Raw genomic sequence first — 18,013 nt, 5'->3', positions numbered from 1 at the left:
GACGCCACTGAACACTAAAAAGTACCAGTCCATTCAGATCAACCAATGGCCTTTCACCTCTGCCTTGGCCTGAAACCTATCAGTTCATCCAGTCTATCTCCATACAAAATACAGGATTGTTCCATTCTAAATCTAGGGCCTAGATAGTATTTTTTTTTTGTCTTAAGGGTTCCATTATGACATGAACTGTACTAATTGTTCCTTGATTTATCCAACTCCATCCTATCACTGTTTTCCAGGAATGCATCAAGAAGAAAGCTCCAGCACCATAGTCAGTCGCCAGAGCTTCGGCTGCTGGCACATAAGTGCTGGTTCATTCCTTCTACCAGAGAAAGGAGCAACACTAGGACAGTGAGAATGATGCCCTTTGCAAAAACACTGTCAACATGAAAAGTTAAGGATCAAAATACAGCACTGTTGCAGCAGCACAGGCTTCAAGTTATGGAGTCACATGACTGACTCACTACCAATAACAGGAACTGTCAAAAGCTACCCTATACTCACAGCCACAAGCTAGAGGGTCACACCATTAACGCTACTGAGGAACCTAAAGATGCCAACAGGTATCTAGGCAATTTTGAAAATCCCACTAGGTACTGGCCTCTATCTTTAAATACCCAAACACCTTTGAAGATCTAGCCCAGAATGATGAGTGGAAGGAGGGACCAACTGTTATCACTCAACAATTCTTTTGCAATCAAAGTCTTTGTAAGGCTACTGCCCAATGGAGAGCATAATTAAACACTGGTTGGCTATGCTGACAGCTCACAGACTGAATTATCATAGAGGATGAGCTCCCCTTCCACTGTTAGAGGTCACTCATCCAGGCTGGGGTTGGGTACACAAGCACAGATACTGGGGCTGCTGTACAGCTAAGTGTGACTTGGCCTTTTTGATTGCAGGGGGGCACATTGGCATGCATACTAAAGTTGCTTACTACAGACTTGCCCATGGCTTTAGATACAATTCCTGTTGGTGAAAGCATTCAGTGACAGGTTAAATCTAAATTCCTCCTCAGCATGAGGCAGGTCTGTAAATAGTGTCACATTTGCTTTAGACCTACACAAGCCCAGAAACTCAGAACAGTCTTTGTTCTTACATCCATTACGGCTGTTTGTAGGGCAAGTGGCCTGGGCCCTGCATCCCATACAGATGACTCCGGCTGTCCAACTGCATATGTATGTTTTGTTTAGTTTTAGTATTTAAGAATGTGCCGTCAGGATCCTGTATGTACGATTAGCCCACACAAACAGAACCACCAGTTAGAGCTGGCTCGCAGCTTCAGGATATTGCAATTCTGGGTGCTTGAATGTGCATCTGTGCTAAAAGAATGTCATGCCCAGTAAGAAAAGGGGTGTTTTATTTCTTTAATGTGTGTTTTAGATCTGCTCTGTTTTCATGATAGTACTTTGGTCTCATTTTAGGGTAACAGATGAAAAGAGAGAGATGGCTAAGAAGATAAAAGAAACAGTCATTACATTTGGGGAGCAAACCTTAGACTTAGTAGCATACTGAAAGCATGCAGTAAGATTTAGCAAACTATAGTTGACTAAAGGTGAAATCTAGAAAGCATTTTATCTGTTTTTCTTATAACCATTGTTAACTTTAATGCCTTGTTACTTGTTCTCAATCTCATCAACCTTGTTTTATTCTTTATTTAAAACTAATCCAGTGTTGTGAATTGTTCTGGGTAACAATTTAAAATGCATACTGTATGTTAATCACCTTAAAGGGCAACAACACATTTTGGGGGGGAGGTGTGAGAATCAAGGACTGTGTGTGCCTTAGGACCCAGATTACCCTGCACACAGTACACCACACTGGTGAAAGCAAGTGTGGTTGGACCAGGGCTGTGGCTATACACAAGCACTCAAGATGTGACTTGCATTGTGCTTGCATGTTTGCAAGAAGCCTAGGAAAGCTACAGCAGCAAAGCACTGAGTCACCCCTAATTACTGGTCAACTGGTGATGTAGCCACACACTGGCCTGTATTATACCTCAGACTATCACAGCAAGCAGGGAGAAGAGATGTGTGCATACACTCTCCCTTGGCTGGTGTGTGCTGTCAGTGATCATACGGCTCACTTCAACAGCTACTAGCCCCCAGATTACTGTTTCAAGTGGAAGGAAGGCAACTTGTTCCCTGTGCAATCCTAGGAGAGGAACTACCAAAAATAAGACAGTGATAGAAAAGCAGCAGTCACGCTTTTCCAATTCTTGCTGTTAAGTGCATGTGGTGCGGGTGGAGTGGATGTAAGTCTTTTACATAATTAAAATGAGTTTCATTTCTGAGCTAGTATCTTCCATAGTGAATTTCAGCTTGGAAAGTTCTCGCAGCTAACCTCTTAAAGCATTTTTTGAATGGAAAGATAGCCCACACTGTTAGGGGAGAGTTTGAGGCTTAGGGAACTGGAAGCAACCAAGGCGCACAGAATGCAGAAAAGAAAAATTAAAGCACAGGCCAGCAATGCTGCAGCTGCCTGTAAAGCTGCAAGCCAAGCCAGACCAGAAGTAGCAGTGCTACTTTAGAGAACATGCCCCTACAGGCTAGGGAAAGGAAAAGAATCAGGTTTTACAGATAGCCCAGAGGAGCAAATTACATCTCTTAAAAAGACTTCTGCATTTAAAAAGCTGAGACCAAAGCTAGAGCTGTGCAGAAGGCCCAGGGCTGGCTGATGTGAAGGTTTTATAGCTCCTCCACCCAAAGGGCAATTTAAACAGCACTACATAACAAAAAAAGCCTGCAGGTGACATAACCCTGCACTGCTGGAAGCTACTGAGATACCACCCCTATTTCCCAGGGAATCCTCCACAGAAGCAGCACTCATGGGAGACAGGAAGGTTGCGTTGCTCTTATGGATAGTGCGAACATCTACTCAGTGCCCATTGGCCCCAGTAGGGCTTCAGAACCTAGTGCTACCATAAAATAGTTTCCTTGCTTCTAGTTGTTTATATTCCCAGGTATCTTCTGAACAAGGCTATTTGTGCTCCACCTGCATGAGGGGGGCTGTGGGTAAACAGAGGAAGCATTAAGGAAAAAAAAAAAAAAAAAAAAAGTACAGTGAGAAGATTTTAATTCCAGTGTAGGCTCTACACCAAGTTCCTATGACTGCCCAAATTATCACAGCTTGTCACCAGACATCCATGAAACAGAGGTGAGGATGCAAGAGGCAAAACTTCTGCTGTAGGACAAAGCCAGTGAGATCATGGGACCTATAACAAGGTGTTATGTGCCTGGTGAACCCCCAAACACACAAGGGTATTTAGCAGCCCCAAAGCACATCTGGAAGACACTGATAACAAAGGGTTAATTTCATGTAGACTGTTGGTCCATGCAGGGCCCAGGCTCCACCTTATGGAGTTACACAAACCTTTAACCAGGGTGTAACAGGTGGATTAGTCCATGGTAGTCCCTTTTCAGTGGGGTGAATTTTATTCCACTGTGCAACAGGGATGAGCCTCACCAGCACTGACGGGCTTTGAAAGTAAAGCTCTAGCCAGCCAGAGCTTCAGGAACCAGGTATTGGGGGGCAGACATTGCCACTATGCACATGTAGACCTGGCCCTATTAGAACTGATGCCCTACTAGTAACGAATAGGCTGCCATTAAGACAAGGGACTTTTGGCATCAGGCTTCACAGTATATTGGATATTTCCACACCCCCACCACACTTTTGGTTCAAGTTAGACTAGAAGATCCCAGATCTCTTCTCCCTCTTGAGCCCTGATTTTTGCCACCCCCTTTTGACTCCTAGCTCCAGTTCTCCTTCTCGAACACAAGCTCCACAGCTTCATTCACATCCCGCACCACAGAGGATGCCTCCAGCAGGCTAGGGTCAAAGCAAAAATCACGGTGCCCATGGAACACAGTCTCCACCACGCTGTCCTGGGGGTCCGCAGGCATATTTCCATGATGGTTGTACACCCCAGTGCAGACCAGAATTGACTTGCAGCTCTCCAGTGTGACATCCCAATCCTTCCTTGGCTGAGGAGACTCCGCAGAGTGAGGACCAGTCACCTCCTCGCTCCCATTCACCTTGGCCTGGGCACGGGCCTGCCATGCGGCCTTGAGGTAGTTGTTGTAGGAGTTTGCACCATAGATGTCAGACATCGGATTATCCCTGTACGTGACCAGATGAAGGAAATCTGTTACTTCAAAGTTTGGCTTGAGCACAGGCAAGCTGGGATTGGTCACACATAGAAAGGTGGATGGGGTGGGGGAGGGATGGAATGACCTAGCCAGGTACTTACACAGCACTGACCTGTAACACAGCACACTCTCTAGACTGGCCAATGCCAAATGCTCAAGAGGAACGTGGTAAAAGCTCCAAGCTCCCTTAGTGAGTCCAGCCCATTGTACAACGCTAGGTATGAGGAAGAAGAAATTCCTTCTTGTTCCCCCTTCCCCACAGAAATATGTTTGAGGGGCCTTGCCTGAGGTGGCTATAAAACAATGATTGGCTGGTTGATGCTGTTACACTGATTTGGAACTCCAGACCTACACTGTGGGTCACTCAAGCAGGCTGCTATTGCAGTCAGTTTCCAGATGCCCTGGTTTAGTGTCGTTCAGAGAAGCATGTAGATTAGGAAGCTCCAGAAATACCTGAGGAGTTTGAGGCTACATCTCTTGCGCGCATGCATGGACGCACACATGCAGTCTTACCCAACAGCATAGAGCCTGCAGATGGGAGATGACCATCCTTGTCTTTCCACCTGCTGTTTGATCAGATACTCAGCATACTGGTAAGTGACAATGCTAGGTTTGCCAATCAGGGCCTCATACTTCAGTTCCTTGCCAGTAATTTTTTTGTAGATGTTCTCCAAGCAGACAAGAAAGGTGCCATGGCCAAATCTGCTCCCCAGAAGAGAGGAAAAAAAAAAAAAGGATTGTCAGTGCTCCCTGGCTCTTTGGCACTTGCACAGAAACTATTCTCCATCTTACAGTTATTTGCATGTCCCAAAAGCAGAGATGAAGGTGGGGTAGGGTTCCATCTACCTGTGAACAACTTTGACAGAACAGAAAGCCATACTTTGCCATTTCCTTAACCACTAAAGGTAAGGTCTCTGATACACACTCTTGGCAGCAAACCCACCCATGCCAATATAGAAACACACTATTGAGGGGCACAATATGAAAGTCTACATGTTTTCCCCCATTGTCTAAAACTACTAGACTTTGGAATTAAAAAAGCCACCACATGACAGACATACCTTCAGGAATATGCCCAGCTTGAGAGAGACCAGCAGCTACAGATATGTATCCAAGTTGCAAACTTGGCCAAGGTTCTAGTGTTTATTTAAAAAAAAAAAATGCCTACTTTAAAAGATATCCCACTTTGGAGACATCTCATGCTTGGGCTTGATCCAAAAGTGGTCTTTTGGCAATGTGCAAACTGAATTCTAACAAATGACCATTTCATGGGGTGGCGGGGGAAGCCTTTCCTGTACTTGAAGAGCACATTTTTCTGGTGCCTCAACAATTCAAAAAGTTCAGCTTCAGAACTGTGAAGTCACTGTAATCATGGTCCTAGATACGGAAAGCCATCCTTGGTAAATACAAAGTTGGTTTTAGCAGTACCAGGAGTATCTACTCAGACTTAGGTACCCAAATAAAAGTGCAACATTGAAAATACCTCCACCCTGTTGATCCAATGTATCTCCATATAGTGGCACCTATAAATCCACACCCAGTAACCCCATTAAAAAGGGTCTCCCACCTCAGAGGAAGTAGGTTGGGGATCAAGCAAAGAGAAACAGGGTAGCTGAATAAACTATGCTAAGGAGACCTAAACAAGTGTCTTTCACCTTGGCCTCTTGGCTTCGGCCATCCATAGAAGATCCATGTTACAAGCAAGGACTGGTATATGGGGATATGGCACTGCTGCCAGCTCTGTCCCAGGGTTCCCATTGCTCAGGAGGATGTCAATAATCAGCTGAAGACTTGTCTCCCACCGGACTGGCTCCCCAAAAAGAATCACTCCTGAAACATTTAAGAGATACTGTAGTTGGAAGTTTAAGACAGCTTTTCAACAAGTTTGTAAAAAGCACACTGCCCATCCTCTACAACGTGCTTCTGGACGGTGACAGGTAGGAGTGTATACTTATGCCTCTGAAAGTGTCATTCTATCAAGTGTTCTGTCACAAAGCTACCATACAGCTGGCTTGGTTGAACAGCCAGCAGGAGAACAGTATACACTAACAAAGCATAACTTACCTTCTATGGTAGGGAAGTCTGTAGTCAGAGGAGGCTGCAGGAAGAAGAAAAAAAAAAAAAAAAAAAAGAAAGAAGCCAGTCTGGGTTAAGACAGAACTAAACACTTTGTATCACCAGTGAATTAAAGATAAGAGCCAGGAACTTCAGGAGTGACTAGTGATTTTGGAAGCCCAGCTTTAGAAATTTAAGGAGTCCAATTTTTCAGATGCGTGCTCAGTAATTGCTGAAAGTCAGACCCCTCTAAGTCCCTCTCATTTGGCAACACACCTCCTGGGAAAAAAGCTGCTCATTCTCGGAGGGGCGGGGGGAGGACCTCGACTGTAGACATTTAGGAATGGGGGCATGTCAAAGCTACTGCAGCTCTAACTTCTTTAAGCAAAGGCCATTTAAAAAAAAAAAGTCTAGCTTCTTTGAACAAAGGAAGCTGGGAGAGAGTGCTGACCTTCAGAGAGCTCCATAATAATCCCAGCCTCCCCCAGCAAGAGAGTCATTCTAGTGGAAAAGCATAATGAGGGCTGGTTATCTCAGTCTACCAAAGACCATAATGTGCAAGTGCTATAGTCCCCAGGCACACAAACAGGTAGATAGTTACCAGCTCCTTTGGTCTACGGCTTTGATCAACCATGTCCAGCAAGGGAAATGCCTTCCTCACATCCTGTATGGTAACCACATTCTGGAACCCCACACTATTTCAGATTGTCAAGGAAGCAAATAGAGCCTGCTCTTTATAGATAACTAAAATATCTACCCTTCAGGACGGGGCTGGGAGTGTGTAACAGTTGGGGCAGGGGCTGAGGAGGGGCTCAGGGCTGGCACCTCGCTACCCATCTGGCAGCTACTCCCTAGGGCAACACTGCCCCCCGTAGTCATTCTGGAGTTTATCAGAGCCTGCTCTTTTTGTCTGGGAAACAACTGGATCCCCATATCAAGTGGATATAGTTTAAGTCAGGGAACGCTCACTGTCCTGTCATGACTAAACCCCAACTTTACCTTATGTTATAAGAAGCCGAATACCAAATTTGGTGGTCCTAGCTCTTCCCATTTAGGGGGAGTTCTACAACAAAAAGATTCAGATACAAACTTTCTAAAATATATAGTGGAGAGATGGACTGATTTACAGAAGCACCAAAGGCATTTAGTGGCACAAGTCGCAGTGACTTTCACTCCTAAATTACAGATTATTTCAAACAGCTCACCCCACTACCATATAAAAAGGTGGGTCATCTCCTTCCCCTTCAAATATTTCCATCCAATACTGACTCAAGGCACTATTGAAAGACCATTCTGCAACACCAACGTCTTCTCAGAACCCTAAACAAACTAGCAGTCATGTAGCACTTCAAAGACTAACAATTTATTAAGGGACAAGCTTTTGAGGGGCAGACCCACTTCTTCAGATCTGGAGGTCTAGCATTTCCAGTACAGACTGACAGTTATATAAACAGAGGTCAAAAATATATATCTCTCTCGCTCTGAAAAAACTGACAAATCAGATGCATAGAACTGAAAGTGGGAGGATGAGGGATACGAGATGCTCAGAGCCCAGTAAGCAGTGGAAGCGTTGGTAACGTTGTTAGACAATATTCACTTCCCATGGTTCAGCACTAGTCAAATCCCCAGGGTGCAGGACAAGAGATTCAACCTGTACACATTTCTCAGTGTTTTATAGGTCAGGCTAGATGAGCACTATGATATATTCTGACTTTGGGCTCTTTGAAAGAAGCTTACTGATCATTAGTCTCTGACAGTGAGGCAGGTGCAACAGAAAGGGCATCAATTCATAAATTTTAAGACCAGGGACCATCCTGCATAACAGGTAAATTCTATGATCTCTAAAACAAGACTGGTAGCTGTAGGTAAAGCTAGAACAGATATCCTTTGGCAAATCTTTTGTGATGGGGTTCAAGATTTGGAATAACATAGGGAGTTAGAGATCAGACACACCAGCAGAGTTGCAGGAGCCCAGACCTGACAAGCAGAGAAGCAGAGTACTCTAGCATTATAAAAGAATCATACAAGACTGTCTCCTGTAGTCACAATAAAACAGAGGCATGAAACATAGGCCATAAGTTAACCCAGACAATGCAAGAAGCAAAACAAGTGGGCCACAAACAATCTTGAGTTTCAAGTCATCTGAAGAGTCCCTCCACAAGATGCTCAGAATAAAAAAAAAGACTTTTTACTATACCCCCATCTCCCACATGCTGGCCCCACATGTGTCCCAATATGTATCCACATCACTGTTCCCCTGACACAGTCAGCACAGCATAGTTGTGAAGTTCTGATGGGACACCCAGGTCCACAGCCTAAGAACAGGTAAGGATACTTCCTGGCATTCTCCTCTACTGGCCCCTGCCCAGACACCAGCACGCACTTCTCATGAAACTGACGGAAGAGACGCAGGGGGCTGTGGGAGAGGATCACTTGTTCTGGAGACACCTGCAGGGAGAAGAGGCCACATGGTCATCAGGATGGACATTCCCCCACACAGTACTCAGCTGCTACCCTTCCCACCCTCATTTCATTGGAGGAGGGGGAGGAAGAGGAGGAAAAAAAAAAAAACAACCAGCTCACTGAAGTGGATGACCAGAGCAATCCACACCTACAGGGCAAGTTCCAGCTGATTAAGAACTCTGCATCCACAATCACCACCCAAACCAACATGCATCCAGATACTACTATGCCACGTTCAATTCAGAACATAAGAACAGCCATACTGGGTCAGACCAAAGGTCCATCCAGCCCAGTAGCCTGCCTGCTGACTGTGGCCAGTGCCAGGTGCCCCAGAGGGCGTAGACTGAAGACAATGATCAAGTGATTTGTCTCCTGCCATCCCTCTCCAGCCTCTGACAATCAAGCCAGGAGCACCATTCTTACCCTTGACTAAACAGCCTTTTATGGACCTAACCTCCAGGAATGTATCTAGCTCTTTCTTAAATTCTGCTATAGTCCTAGCCTTCATAGCCTCCTCTGGCAAGGAGTTCCACAGGTTAACTACGTGCTGAGTGAAGATGAACTTTCTTTTATTAGTTTAAAACCTGCTACCCATTAATTTTGTTTGGTGTCCTCTAATTATTGTATTATGGGCACGAGTAAATAACTTCTCCTTATTCACTCTCTCCACACCTGTCATAATTTTATACACACCTCTGTCATGCATCCCCCCCTCAGTCTCCTCTTTTCTAAGCTGAGAAGTCCCAATCTTTTTAGCCTCTCCTCATACAGGACCTGTTCCAAGCCGCTAATCATTTTAGTTGTCCTTTTCCAGTGCCAGGCTCTCTTTATTTAGGTAAGGAGACCACATCTGTACATAGTATTCAAGATTGTGTGTACCACAGATTTATATAGGGGCAGTAAGGTACTCCTTGTCTTATTTTCTATCCCTTTTTGAATATTACTTAACATCCTATTTGCCTTTTCGACAGCCTCTGCACAGTGCATGGATGTTTTCAGGGAACTATCCGTGATAACTCCAAGATCTTTCCTGATTAGTTATAGCTAAATTAGCTCCCCCATCATATTCTAAGTATAGTTGGGGTTTCCCCCCCTGTGCATTATCTTACACTTATCCACACGAAATTTGCCATTTTGTCGCCCAATCACTCAGTTTGATGAGATCTTTCTGAAGTTCTTCAGTCTGCCTTTGTCTTGACTATCTTGAACAGTTTAGTGTCATCTGCAAACTTTGACACCTCATTGATCACCCCCTTCTCTAGATCATTTATGAATAAATTGAACAGGACTGGTCCTAGGACTGACCCTTGGGGGGACACCACTAGTTACCCCTCTCCATTCAGAAAATTTACTATTTATGCCTACCCTTTGTTTCCTGCCTTGAATCAGTTCTCAATCTATGAAAGGACCTTCCCTCTTATCCCATGACAATTTAGTTTACCTAAGAGCCTTTGATGATGTACTTGTCAAAGGCTTTCTGGAAATTTAAGTATACTATATCTTCCATCTGCATGTTTGTTAACCCCTTCAAAGAACTAACAGACTAGTAAGACATAAGTTCCCTCTGCAGAAGCCATGTTGACTTTTGCCCATCAAATTATGTTCTTCTACGTGCCTGACAGTTTTATTCTTTGCCATTGTTTCAACTAATTTGCCTGGAACAGACATTAAATTACCAGTCTGTAATTGCCACAGTCACCTCTAGAGCCTTTTTTAAATAAGGATGTCACATTAGGTACAGAAGCTGACCCAAAGGACAGGTTATAAAACTAGTGTTAATAGTTCTGCAATTTCCCATTTGAGTTCTTTCAGAGCCCTTGGATCAATGCCATCTGGTCCCAGTAATTTGTTAACGTTAAGTTCGTCTATTTGTTCCAAAACCAACTCTAACACTTCAATCCAGGACAGTTCCTCAGTTTCATTGCCCACAAAAAGTGGCGCTGGTTTGCGAATTTCCAACATCCTCAGTCGTGAAGACTGAAGCAAAGAAAATCATTTAGTCTCTCAAAGGCTTTATCATCCTTGATTGCTCCTTTTGTATTTGTATCACCTACAGACCCACTGGGTTGTTTTTTTTTTTTCTTTTTGTTTGGTTAAAAGAAAGTCAGGCTTCCTGCTTCTAATGTATTTAAAAAACATTAATACTTTGCGCTTTTGGCTAGCTGTTCCTCAAAGTCTTTTTTTGGCTTTCATTACAGGTTCACACTTAATTTGGTAGTGTTTATGTTCCTTTCTATTTACCTTCCATTTTTTGGAAGTGGCCTTTTTATCCCTCACTGCTTTTATTACATGGGTATTAACCCATGGTGGCTCCTTTTTCAGTCTTAGGTTTTTTTTTTTGGTTTTTTTTTTTAAATTTGGGGTATACATTTAAGTTGGGCCTCTATTATAGTGTCTTTGAGAAGCTTCCATACAGCTTGCAGGGTTTTTGTTCTAGTCACTCTGGCTTTTAATTTCTGTTTAACCAACCTCATTTTTGCTTAATTTCCCCTTTTGAAATTAAATGCCAGAGTTTTGGACTGCTGAGGTGTTCTTCCCACCACAGGAATATTAAATGTTATTATATTATGATCACTAATCCCAAGCGGTCCTGTAACAGTGAGCTCATGGACAAGATCCTGCACTCCACTCAGTAATAAAGCGAGAATTGCCCCTCCCCTTGTGGGTTCCTGTACCAGCTGCTCCAAGAAGCAGTTGTTAATGGCACTGAGAAATCTTAGTTCTGCATCTTGTCCTGATGCGACATGTACCCAATCACTACGGGGATAACCGAATCCCCCATTACTATTGAATGTTTTATTTTGGTAGCCTCTCTAATCTCCCTTAGTATTTCAACATCACTGTCACTGTCCTGATCAGGCAGTCGATAACATATCCCTACTGCTATATTCTTAGTAGGGCTTGGAATTACTATCCATAGTGATTCTAGGGAACATTGTGATTCATTTAAAATTCTTATTTGATTCTATGTTATTTTTCACATACAATGCCACTCCACCACCCACACAGCCCATTCTGTCCTTCCGATATATTTTATATCCTGGTAGGATTGTGTCCCATACACTGTCTTCATTCCACCAGGTTTCTGTGATACCTATTATGTCAATTTCCTCCTTTAATACAAGGTACCCTAGTTCACCCATCTTATCAGTCAGACTTCTAGCATTTGTGTAGAAGCTTTTCAAAGGTTTGCCTCTGCTTATTTGGTCCCATCCCAGATGTATTAGATGCTTTTACACATGATTGTTTGTCTGATCTAGCCCATTGTTTGATATCTCCCATCCTCTTTTTACTAAAGCTTAGAGTATCTCTATTGACGGAGACTCCTGTAAGAGGAGTTTCTGTCCGAGCCACATGCTCCTCTGCAATCAGCTTTCCCTCATCTCTAAGTTTAAAAACTGCTCTACGACCTTTTTAATGTTTAGTGCCAGTCATCATGGCAGTAGGAGCAGATTTCAAAGTGGAACTGGACCTCTGGAAGCACGGCCACCACACATCATCCCACTGAATATCTTGGGCTAGAAATATCCAGCACAATCTTTAGATGGCATTCTTCACTGGCCCTGAAAGTCTAAAGGTAGGGATCATCACCCAGATAATCTTGGAGTGCCTGGTATTGTAAGGACTGAATACAGTCCTATCCTTCTGAGCCTACCTAATTAAAACATAGCTTTGAGAACTCATCTGGACTGCACAGCTTCAATTCTTTGGACTCAATTGGTGGGCTGACTGCCCCAGAATTCTAAGTTGGAGAGCACGCCTGGCTACTTTGCTCCACTAGGGCCATGTCTACACGGGCCCCAAACTTCGAAATGGGCACGCAAATGGCCATTTCAAAGTTTACTAATGAAGCGCTGAAATGCATATTCAGCGCTTCGTTAGCATGCAGGCGGCAGCGGTGCTTCGAAATTGACGCTCCTTGCCGCCGCGTGTTTCGTCCAGACGGGGCTCCTTTTCGAAAGGACCCCGCCTACTTCGAAGTCTCCTTATTCCCATCAGCTCATGGGAATAAGGGGACTTCGAAGTAGGCAGGGTCCTTCCGAAAAGGAGCCCCGTCTGGACGCGCCGCGCGGCGGCGAGGAGCGTCAATTTCGAAGCGCCGCTGCCGCCCGCATGCTAATGAAGCACTGAATATGCATTTCAGCGCTTCATTAGTAAACTTGGAAATGGCCATTTGCGTGGCCATTTTGACGTTTGGGGCACATGTAGACATGGCCTAGGAGTTACTTGGTGCTCCTGAACAAGAGACAGGAAGAGGAATTAGCACAGTGGTAAGGACGGAGCTGACAGCAGGGCAGAGCTGATATCAGCCCTGCAAATACATAACCATTTGGACTTTGTTTTATAGCAGTCTAACATCCCCTTTCTTCAGCTCATACATGATGTCTGAGACAATAGGATAGGCAGTTGGCCAGCTCAGGAAGATGGGTTGGGACACAAAGCCTTTTGACAGCCAGTGAGTGTACTTTCCCCAACTCATGGCTATTTGGCAGCATATATGAAATGTGACCTGAGACTAGTTTCAAGCGACCAGCAGCACAAGAACTCATCTCCCCAGGGCCTCGGATTATCTTGCTATTTAAATGCTTAGTTTCTAATTTTGACTAGACTTGGCTTCTTCTTTGGTTTTACAAACCTACAGTGGTGAAGAAAGTTACATAAAGTGAATGACTGATGGCAATGGATTCCCACTGAGTGCCTGCTATGGGACATGGGATTTCTCCTGTCCAAATGAAGAGTCTCTGGCACTCGTAAATCATATACATACTTAAAGAGTCAGTGCAGCTTCACTTTAATACCCAAGGCCTCCACCCAAAGACCCGGAATAGGGACAGATTCTTGTTACCTCCAAACCCAGAGCATCGGACAATTCCTGGGCCTTGACATGCTGTAAGCAGTTCCCAGCGTTTGTCACAAAGACTACTGGCACTCTGAGCTGTCCATCAGAGTCTACTAGTTTCCGAAAAGCCTCTTGGGCTGCAGGAATCACATAGCGCCCCCGAACAAGCACTCCGTCAATGTCAAACAGGAACCCAAAGGTTGGAGGAGCCTGCAACATAAATCAGATTTATAGCCAATTACTGCAGCACAGGGAAAAACTAAGAGGGGAAGAACAAAAGGTTCTTTTTAAGAGGAAAAAAAAGCTCAGAGTGGGGGAGAAGCTGAGAAGAAACAGCAGCTAAGTAGTATTATTTTCAACTTGTCCCATAGAATGTCACTCATCCAGTCTCCCAATGTTCCAGAATAGTCTTACCACTCCCTCCTTTAAAAGGAAAATGCCACTCTGTATAAAGGATAACAGTGGTGTCCAGTTTCTGGAAGTCAGCAATCAGAGTCAGGAATGAAGCGACCAGAGATCAATTGTGTAAGTCCAGCCATCATCTGACTTCTGTGACTCAGCTTCTGTACTGGATATTTACTTTTTGAGCACTTTGAGATCTGTTGATGAGAAGCCTATATAAAAGAGTGGCTTGTCTTAACAGAAGGCATCTGAACACCATTAGTTCTGTCCCCCAAGCAGGGGCTCAGTGTACCTCTAATCTGGTACCCTCCTGTGGTACAGGAGCCCTGGTAGGGCTAGGAGCCAGAGCCCCCCCACCAGTCCTGCAACAGCACAGGGACTGGAGCTCCCACTGGTTGTACAGCAGCACAGGGACCAAGGAGCTCCTGCCTACCCTGCAGCAGCAGAGACCAGGAGGCTGCCATGGGGCTGGAACCCCCTTCTGCTCCATGACAGCCAGGGAGCAGGGCCTGGCTAGAGCCCCATGGCAGCCTGGTCTGGGGAAGAGTCTACAGGCTGGGGCTGCAGCAGCACCTGATCGCCAGATGAGGGGAGGTAGAGGGTTTCTGCAATAAGGAAGTCCTGCAAAATTCTTTTGTCCTGGACCAGAGTATGCCAAATAAGGGAAGCACAACCTGCAGCTCCAAGCCATCTCTGGCTTTAGCTTATTACAGAAGAGTGATATAAACTGATAGACTATACCATGCTCTGTTTTTACAGAAGCCAAGGAGAAAGTACTTCTGGGAAGGAGATGAAATGGTCCAGGAGCACAACTACATTCTACTTGACCATCCCACATCAAAAGAGTTCCTTCAGGAAACAAGCTGCCATATATACTAAACATCCAACTGACAACACAGGAGTCTGCCAGCTCTTCTCTTAAAGCATCATACCCAGAGAGTCAGCCTTTGCAACATGCAGAATGGCAATCTGGGGCCTCCTGTAGCCCAGTAGAAGTTCCATCCCAGAGGCATCGATTCACTCAGAAAGGTGAGACTATAAAAGCAGCGTAAGCTACAGTTACCTTCAGCCCAGTTCTACGGGCAATTCACCGCTGTTAGATGTGTGAGAATGTAGACAGGGACAGTGGCATCAGCACCCACCCACTGTTTAAACAAACAATTCATGCAGCACTAGGGGCTGCATAAATGTAGCCACCAGATCACTACGGCTGCTGGGCTGTTCCAATGCAGAGAGGCAATTTAAAGAGTATCAGAGAGGTGGCCGTGTTAGTCTGTATCTAACAGATACTTTGGAACATAAGCTTTCATGAGCAAAGACCAGCTTTGTCAGCTGCACAAGATGCATTTGATGAAGCAGTTCTTTGCCCATGAAAGCTAATGTTCCAAAATATCTATTAGTCTATAAAGGTGCCATAGGACTTCTTGCCGAGTTTAAAGAGTGCCCTTCATTATGTCTGTGCACTCCTTAAGGAGCAAACAGCAGGTAAGCACACTCCAGTCTCCCTGTTATATGTCCCTCTTCTAGCAGATGTAGTCAGGGGGCTGACGTTTAGGGTCACCATATTAAAAAAAGAACACTCATGAGAGTGAATGTGTCTGTACAGGCTCCCTCTCGGGGCATCCTCGTTTTTGAAAGCCCAAATATTACCACCCTACGATTTATAGTCAACAAGGAAAAAATCCAGGAGAGAGAAAAAACCCTGCCCGACTGCTTCTGCTGCAGAGAAGGAGAGCTGCTGGGAACGTAACCGGGGCTTTGCAAGAAATGATGTGCCGCTAAAAAGAGGCAGGACCACGAAGTGGAGCGGGAACACGGGCAGGGGCCCACGGTGCAGCCCTGGGGCCAAAGTCCCCGTGGGGCGGCGCCTCTCGGTCAGGGGCCAAAAACAAGGAGGGGGTCCTCGGGAGCAAGTCACGCCCCCAAAGTGCTTCCCAGACCCGCAGGGGGCGGGGCGGGGCGCAGCGCCGCGCCCGGCCAAGCAGCGTGGAGGCGGCTCGGTGGGGTGGGGAGGGAAGGGCAGGGCCAGCTCTGCTCAGCAGTCCCGCTCCCTGCAGCCTGCAGCCAGCCGCCTGTTCCCCACCCCCGGAACCCTGGAATCTGACCCCCGGGCCGCCGCTGGCCTCTCAAACAACGAGGCCAGCCGAGCTCCAGCCTGAGCTCAGGCCTCCCGGGGGCGGGGGCGCAGCTCACCTCCACACCGAGACAGCCCGGCCCCACGCTACCCAGCCCAGCGGCCTCTCACCTCAGCCACCCCGGGGGCGACCCCGCCGAGGCCCATGGGGCCGCTCAGGCCCGCCGGCCGCCATCGCCTCAGGGCGCCCCTGCCCGCGCTACGCAGGCAGCGCACTGCCATCCCTGACCTCCGCCTCCACCCCGAGCCGCCCGCCCCGCCCCGCCTCGCCGCCAATCAGCGAACCCCATGGGCAAGTCGGACCCTCTTCGTCGAGGACGGGGCGGGAAGAACTACAATTCCCAGCACGCACCACGGAATGCTGCGTCGAAAGGCATCCGAGTGGCCTCCGGTCGAACGGAGACTGTCATGAACTCCATCTCCCAGAATGCAAAGCTACAGCTTCGCGCTGGTCGGAAATAGGGTAATGCGTCCCGGGGCATGACGGATACTGAAGTTTTAGTGTCAACAGCGTCTCGCCTGGAGGGCGTTGCCTGGCTATGCGCGCAGCGCTCCCGCAGCTCTGCCTCAGCAAGCTGTAGCGCCTGCGTCACGCTTGCTGAGAGGCTCGCGTGCGAAAAGCCTGTCGCGTCACGCTGTGGCGAGAAGACGTCTCCCCAGAGCTTCATGACGTCACAATGAAGCGATAGAAATACGAAATAAACGTGAGGGGCAAAAGGGTTTTAGGGGTGCGCCCGAGAGTGCACACAACCAGAGGTGGTGGGGAGAAGGGAACAGCAGCCCTGGCTAGTGGCAGAAAGGGGAGGCCCAGAGCGCCTCGGGCATGGGGAAATAGTAAGGCGGTCATCTTTTGTGACTGGATGCCATTTGCAGCAAGAAGCAGGGTTTCCCAGGAGTCCCTAAAATCCAAAGGGATGAGAGGGTGCGTGGTACAGAGGAAGCTTAGGGGCAAGAATGCAAGTAACTGCAGGCACCTCTGATAAAGCTACAGAGGCAGCGTGTTAGTCTCAGCTGGGCTGTGGCCACACTTACCCAAAACTTTGAAATGGTGTGCTAATGCTAAGGATGTACTGAACATTCAATTCAGCACCTCATTAGTATTCTGCCATTTAGCATTTTGAAGTTTTGGCCAAATACCAGCTGAGGGAAATAAGAGGATTTCAGAATGTGCAGGGTCCTTTCAGAAAGGACCCCCCGTAGCCACGCACGTTCAAAAGTGGTGTTTTCAAAGCACTGTGGCTGGAAGTGTGCTAATGAGGTGCTGAATATTCAATTCAGCACCTCATTAGTATTCTTCAATTTGGCTATTAGCATGGCCATTTCAAAGTTTTGGCCAAGTGTGGCCACAGCCCTAGCGAATGGCTTTCCTCCTCATCACCGTGGCAATACCGAAGAGCAGTAAAGTCAATTATTTTCCAAGCTAGTATTTTTACATGACCATTTTTAGTATGTTATAGAGACTGATTTACAGATCCTGGCACATCCAGGGTTAAAAGGAGGATGAGAACATTGCTTGTTTTGGGACCCATTGTATAATATATATAAAGGGTAGGCCCGTTGTTTGCTAGGATACCCCACATGCCAGATGTCTCCTACCACCTGCAGAGATCACCCTGTGTTTCATTCGTGCCAAGAATTCAAACAGCGTTATTCTAACTGGCCAGCAGGTGTCACTTTGTACCAGAAGAATACAACCACTGATGCATTAATAAGGTATAAGAAGTTGGCGATCATGGAGAAATTAGCATACTGTTGGTACTCAATATATACCACTGAAACAGAAAATGCCAACCTGTCAACTATGTCTATCCCCGCTGCAAGTCCCCAGCACATATTGAACATTAAATTGATCATAGCAAAAGAGTCTCCAAAAGGGGTAGGAGAAATAAGCCTAAAGTGCTTATATTTAGAATGGGGATATAGTTCCTAGAGTACAACACAATTTGAAAGCGTTCTTGGTATTTTTAA

At 46.1% G+C, this 18,013-nt stretch overlaps 1 protein-coding gene across 1 annotated transcript; it reads right to left on the bottom strand.

Annotated features, from left to right (window-relative positions):
* Positions 1-1,066: 1,066 nt before the first annotated feature.
* Positions 1,067-16,274, bottom strand: HDHD5 (haloacid dehalogenase like hydrolase domain containing 5). Its single transcript, XM_074983768.1, has 8 exons — positions 16,157-16,274; positions 13,516-13,719; positions 8,542-8,654; positions 6,808-6,901; positions 6,216-6,249; positions 5,807-5,981; positions 4,665-4,853; positions 1,067-4,122 (listed from the first exon to the last, which is right to left on the bottom strand). Exons 1-8 carry the CDS (start codon positions 16,265-16,267, stop codon positions 3,753-3,755), a joined length of 1,290 nt encoding a protein of 429 aa, XP_074839869.1. The 5' UTR covers positions 16,268-16,274; the 3' UTR covers positions 1,067-3,752.
* Positions 16,275-18,013: the final 1,739 nt, after the last annotated feature.

The sequence above is a fragment of the Carettochelys insculpta genome, chromosome 1 (assembly GCF_033958435.1).
Source record: "Carettochelys insculpta isolate YL-2023 chromosome 1, ASM3395843v1, whole genome shotgun sequence".
Taxonomy (NCBI): Eukaryota; Metazoa; Chordata; order Testudines; family Carettochelyidae; genus Carettochelys; species Carettochelys insculpta.
The sequence above is the reverse complement of the archived record's forward strand: the minus strand, read 5'-3'. Positions and strand labels throughout refer to the sequence as shown.